This window comes from Olea europaea, chromosome 8 (genome assembly GCF_002742605.1).
Source record: "Olea europaea var. sylvestris chromosome 8, O_europaea_v1, whole genome shotgun sequence".
NCBI classification, from domain to species: domain Eukaryota; kingdom Viridiplantae; phylum Streptophyta; class Magnoliopsida; order Lamiales; family Oleaceae; genus Olea; species Olea europaea.
Genome location: NC_036244.1, coordinates 13,283,466 through 13,289,007, shown reverse-complemented (window position 1 = coordinate 13,289,007; position 5,542 = coordinate 13,283,466). Strand labels below are relative to the sequence as shown.

At 32.6% G+C, this 5,542-nt stretch overlaps 1 protein-coding gene across 3 annotated transcripts; it reads left to right on the top strand.

The window, feature by feature from the left end:
* Positions 1 to 2,380: 2,380 nt before the first annotated feature.
* LOC111398851 (protein EMBRYO SAC DEVELOPMENT ARREST 30-like) lies at positions 2,381 to 5,468 on the top strand. Of its 3 annotated transcripts, none has more exons than XM_023025980.1 (4): positions 2,381 to 2,778; positions 3,039 to 3,213; positions 3,359 to 3,443; positions 4,546 to 5,468. In XM_023025980.1, the coding sequence occupies exons 2-4, from the start codon at positions 3,049 to 3,051 to the stop codon at positions 4,551 to 4,553; spliced, it is 258 nt and encodes an 85-aa protein (XP_022881748.1). In that variant the 5' UTR covers positions 2,381 to 2,778; positions 3,039 to 3,048; the 3' UTR covers positions 4,554 to 5,468. The 3 variants fall into 3 exon arrangements, with proteins under 3 accessions (XP_022881748.1, XP_022881747.1, XP_022881746.1); XM_023025979.1 differs by having other exon boundaries at positions 3,009 to 3,213; XM_023025978.1 differs by having other exon boundaries at positions 2,382 to 2,778; positions 3,004 to 3,213; positions 4,546 to 5,467.
* Positions 5,469 to 5,542: the final 74 nt, after the last annotated feature.

The following is a 5,542-nucleotide window of genomic DNA, read 5'->3' as shown; positions in this document are numbered from 1 at the left end:
GATCGTCACGCTAAAGAAAAATTTAATCACAGTTAGTCATAGATAACACGGGTCGGTGAAAGGTAATATGTATGATCGTGGATTTGAGCTGAAGGTGGTACTAATGGTGCGTTGAAGGTGATGGTGGTTGTAACTTTGGTACTGGTCTGCGGTTTGTATATATTTGTTTGTGGTGATCATATGTGACTAAGTATATGTTTAATGTGATTGGGTGTGACCAATTTTGTGTTAATTGTGATTAGTTGTAACTTGGTTATGTACCGTCACAATTAATATTGATCTCGTCACAGTTAGTCACACTGATGATAAATTTGATCATAATTAATCACAGATAACACAAGTCAATGATTTGAAAATTTTCTGAGGATGGCGTGAGTAGGGATGGTATAAAGTAAGGGGATTAGTGGGGTGGTTTTGGGATCATGTTAATGACTTAATTACATATAATCACAAATTAGTCAGTCGCCAACAGCCACAATGAAGACAAATTTGATCATAGTTAATTACATATAATACAAGTCTGGTCACAAATAACATAGTTAGTGACAAATCTGGGGAGCTGTCGTTAGGGTGGTGTGTAATCTCCAAAATAAAAACTTTATATTTTTTTATGGGGTGAGGTGGCGTGGGGTGGGGGGTGAGCGTGGTGTGGAGCGTGGTTTTAGGGTGGGGTATGAGCTTGAAAAAAGTTTTCAATTTTAAAAAGGTTTGTAGGTGGGTAGCGTACATGGGATAGGTTCGGTGGGTGAGGTGGGTTGGGAATACTATTAATTGGGTTGGGATAATTAATTTCAATTAATCATATGTTATTAATTTGAATTTTGAAATAAATTGATAAGTTTGTTAATTTTGAAATATAATTCTTACACATAAGAGTTGTGTATGGTTTCCTAATTTTAAATTAACAATTTTAATTGTTAATTTGCCCAATGCAAATAAACACGAACCTTTCTAAAATTGTATCACGACTAAACCCAGTGGATCATGAGATAGGATGAGAGCATGAGCGGACCCACATGGGTCATTTGACCCCACAAAATTTTGTATTTTTTTAAAAATCGTTTTATGATCTGCTTTAATACATGTCAAATGAAATCGAAATATTGCATTCTTAATATTATTTTGAAGTGCTCATAAACTAGTTTTTCGCTTCTTAATGGCGTGCGAAATGATCAATCGTAGAAAAAGTAATGATATATCAAAGTAAGCCGCTCCAAATTAGTATTTCGAAAAATTTGATAATATGCTAATTTTTAAAATTTGTCAATGATCATATATTATTTGAATCCACAAATCGTCTGCGTCATCTAGAAGCTTGTTTCAAAAATTATATCGTAGTCATATCGAATAGTCCAAACGGATATTGAAAATAGTTAAACATGTGTCAAACGTATGTACTAAAAAAAACGTTTAACTTGTTTTTCTTTTAAAAAAATTGAATATTTCATTAACGTTTATTCTTTTTGTGCTATAAATTTTTCAATATAATTTACATCATTTTATTAGAAAATTTTACATGGAAGATGACTTTAAAAATTCTAAAATCGTTACGATTAAATGTAATTTGAATTACTTTCAAATTATTTTTTCATTAAAATTAAATTTCATTTACTTCATAAATTAAATGTGAATTTTATTTCAATTCGTTTATTTTCTACATCCAATTTGATTTATTCACCATTAACTCGACATTTAAAAATGACATGGTAAACAAAATTATACATGTAACAAAATTCATTTGACATCATTGATAATGATATAATTATAAGACATTTTCAAGGGATCAAAATGCTTATTAACTTATTTTTATTAATATTATATTATTTTAAAAAATTAAACATTAATTTTTGACTCCACAATCTAAAAAGGTTGGGGCCGCCCCTGGATGAGAGGACTTAGGTGGTATAGGACCGTGGAAGGAGAAGATTGGGTGGACTTTTTACTCTCATTTCTTTCTCTATAAAATTACTAGTATTATTATTTATTTTACCTTCGCAAATTGTACCATATGCTTTGAACAAGCAATCTCTTACCATCCATCGAGATCACTTGTGTCACGATAATGAATGGTTGAGAATAAATTTGCTCGCTTTTGAAAGTTAGATACCAACTTACAGACGCTGTTAACCTCTCGTTAGCCCCTATTTTTGGGAAATTAAAAACTAAAAAGGGTAGAATAATATTTTTTTGAAAAACGAGTGATTAAAAAAGAAGAATTTTTTTTTCGAGTTATGTGTAATATTAAACTATGAAAGATTGTGTGATTGCAAATACAAGAGGAAAAAATGAAATGTAAAGGATTCAAAGGGGGCTAAATCTTCTTGAACATAAAACTTTTGCCAATGGGAATATAAACAGACCAATTTTCGATAATTCGAATCCTTAATTTGAGATAAATGAAAATTAAGATACCAAAATGAAAATTTAGACGGGAAAAATCGGAACATGACCGACTGAAGTTTCATTCTCTTTCAAATCTGCCATTTCGGATTTCTTCCCCTTACGGCTTTCGTTCCTCTGTTCAATTCAGTTTCTCCATGTTCCCCGCTCTCACTCTTCAACAGCTCCTTCGTGTATAGATTTACCTTATTATTTTTTAATAGTAATTTATTTGTTTACTCAAAGCCAGATTTTGACCTCGATCCAATAAAAACACAAAAGGGTTTTGTGATTTAACAGAAGCCCAGTTTCGCGTTTATTATTTAGATGTAACAGTAATTTTCATCAATTTTGTGGCCTAACTTATGATGCCACTGACCCCTTGTTTCGAATTCACTGGTAATAATATCTTCTCTTTATTACTCAATTTGCATTGCGGTGTTCAATCGTCTGCGTGCTTCTTTATTAGTTGTAATTATTCTGGTTGACATTTATTGTATATCATTGCTTAGAATTAATTACAGTGATTGAAGGGATATATTGGCATCTTTCTTCTGTTGCATTTTTGTATTTCTTTTTTAGGATTTGAGTTTATGTGCTGATACTAATTGGATCATATTTTAGGTCAGCAAGTGATAAGTTGCATTTTTCTGGAACAGAGATATTAGAATGAAATCGAAAATAAAATGGGCAGCCCTTGGAGGACTAGTGTTGTCATTTATGTCTCTGTTGGTGCATTTATTTCTTGCCAAGTCAAGCGCTGATCTAGTACAGTACAGTGCAATCAAGGCTTTCAGTGAAGATTTGCAATATGCAAACAGTGCTGGCGTAAAGGTATAAGAAAAGCGCTAAACAGAATTATGCATGTTAGCTTCCCATCTCAAAATTTACTTACAGAACTATATGCATAGATTGTGCAGTGTGTGAGGTTTGATTTAGCTTGTCAGTGCATGAATAATATGTTTGAATATTGCTGAAGGGTGCTGGATCTAGGAAGCTGTGGGGCAAGGTGAAGGCTCTAGAACCTCTGCAGCCATATGCGAAACCAAGAAGCTCATTTCCTGGTAATGTGTGCAAGTCTCTATTCATCTGTCTTGGAATTACTGCCCTGTCCACTAACATATTGAATATCACTAATTACTATTAGCAATGGAAAAATGTATCTTTAGTTAGTTAAATCATGTTATTGTCTATATAATTCACACGATCCATATATATGTGTACATTATGCATTCTTGCCGTGTTATTTGTTTTTCATATTTACACATATATCTCACATGATGATTTTATAACACCTGCATTGTGCGTATAGAAATTCTAGAGATTGCCATGCTTGGTGGAAATGAAATTCAATGCAGAAGTTGCTAGAGAATTCATAAGATAATTTAAGAGAGAGAAAAAATGTAACTAGTTAGATGTGGGGCAAGGTGAAGGCTCTAGAACCTCTGCAGCCATATGCGAAACCAAGAAGCTCATTTCCTGGTAATGTGTGCAAGTCTCTTTTCATCTGTCTTGGAATTACTGCCCTGTCCACTAACATATTGAATATCACTAATTACTATTCGTAATGGAAAAGTGTATCTTTAGTTAGTTAAATCATGTTATTGTCTATATAATTCACACGATCCATATATATGTGTACATTATGCATTCTTGCCGTGTTATTTGTTTTTCATATTTACACATATATCTCACATGATGATTTTTTAACACCTGCATTGTGTGTATAGAAATTCTAGAGATTGCGATGCTTGGTGGAAATGAAATTCAATGCAGAAGTTGCTAGAGAATTCATAAGATAATTTAAGAGAGAGAGAAAAAATGTAACTAGTTAGAGGTAATCCTTACATTATTTTTGTGCTATTGGATAAGAAAAGATGTTTAGAGAAAGCTATTCAAATTCGTTTCTTATATTCACCTCGTGTTTTGATTATCGAAAACTTTGGTGTTCACTATGATTATCATTACCTTCTTGTGGTTTTCATATTTTTGAATCCTTTCCAGGGTTTTTAGTGCTATCGAGCTGTCTTTCTGAGAAGTAAAGGGTAGTGTTCATGTTGATTTATATTTTGAAATCGACATGCATTTTTTATTTTTCAAATAATCTGCTATCAAGTTCAATACTATAATGTATATGAATTTGATATCAAATCTGTAATTTTCCAGTGTGCTAAGTTTATGCAAAAAGGCATAGGAGAATGTTAATAATCTTTGGGCAATTGAAGCAAGAAAAAAAATACAGCATGAAGGTGTTCAAGTTTTATGCTTTTGTTCTGGATGTTGTGGACATAAGGGGCCTGACGATCAAATACAAGGCCAAATGGGGAACGGAAAGAGCCTAGGCTAATTTGACGTAGGCAGGGTTGGATCTCTGAGTAGGTCTTGGGAATGTTGGATGTGAGCAGAATCTGATATGGTTGTAGCACAAGGAGGAAGTGATTGAGAAGCAAACAACGATAAGGATCTGGGATTGTTTTAAACTCCGACAAACATTTGTTTTGAATCTGTGTGAATGAAGTGCACCAGAGTTGTGAAGCTATCAACTGAAATCTTTCATCTGTATTTTTTAATGAACAATTGAAACTCACTTCTTCACTGTTTGATTGTCAATGCTGCATTGCAATAGTATTAACACCTTAGATACTTTTTATGTTTTTACACTTCAATACTACTAAGACTCAGTCTATCTTTTCCATAGCTAGTCCTACATTTGGGTGAAGGAGGAATCTGTGATAGTTTTACATCCATGTAGAACTTTGTCAAGTCGTAGGACATGAATCTAATACAAATGCACTTCTATTGCTAGCATTGTTGTTTTCTAGAAGAATTCTAAAGTAATTAGTTTCATTAACACTTCGATGTTAATTATATGTTGTGAAATAGAAGGAATTAACTCTTATTAATATGTAACAGAGTCAATACTTGCAGAATGATTTTTTTGAAGTGTAAAATCTCAAATACATTGTCCTGTAACATAGTGAAAGACAAAGAAAATAGCCAAATACGAACAAATGTGACTGGTTTTCCTTATGAGTAACTTATAATTTTCGGTTGAAGTCAAATTTTAATCTTAGGGGGCATTTGTTTTCCATTTTTGCAAAAATGAGAATGAAAAATATAGTCATTATGACCCACACAAGAGATTGAAATTCAAATTTGGTGG

Excerpts from the sequence above, each read along its gene's own strand:
- LOC111398851 (XM_023025980.1), top strand. The coding sequence starts at position 3,049 with ATGAAATCGAAAATAAAATGGGCAGCCCTTGGAGGACTAGTGTTGTCA. Across the intron at positions 3,214-3,358 it reads CAAACAGTGCTGGCGTAAAG|GGTGCTGGATCTAGGAAGCT; the intron begins GTATAAGAAAAG and ends ATATTGCTGAAG.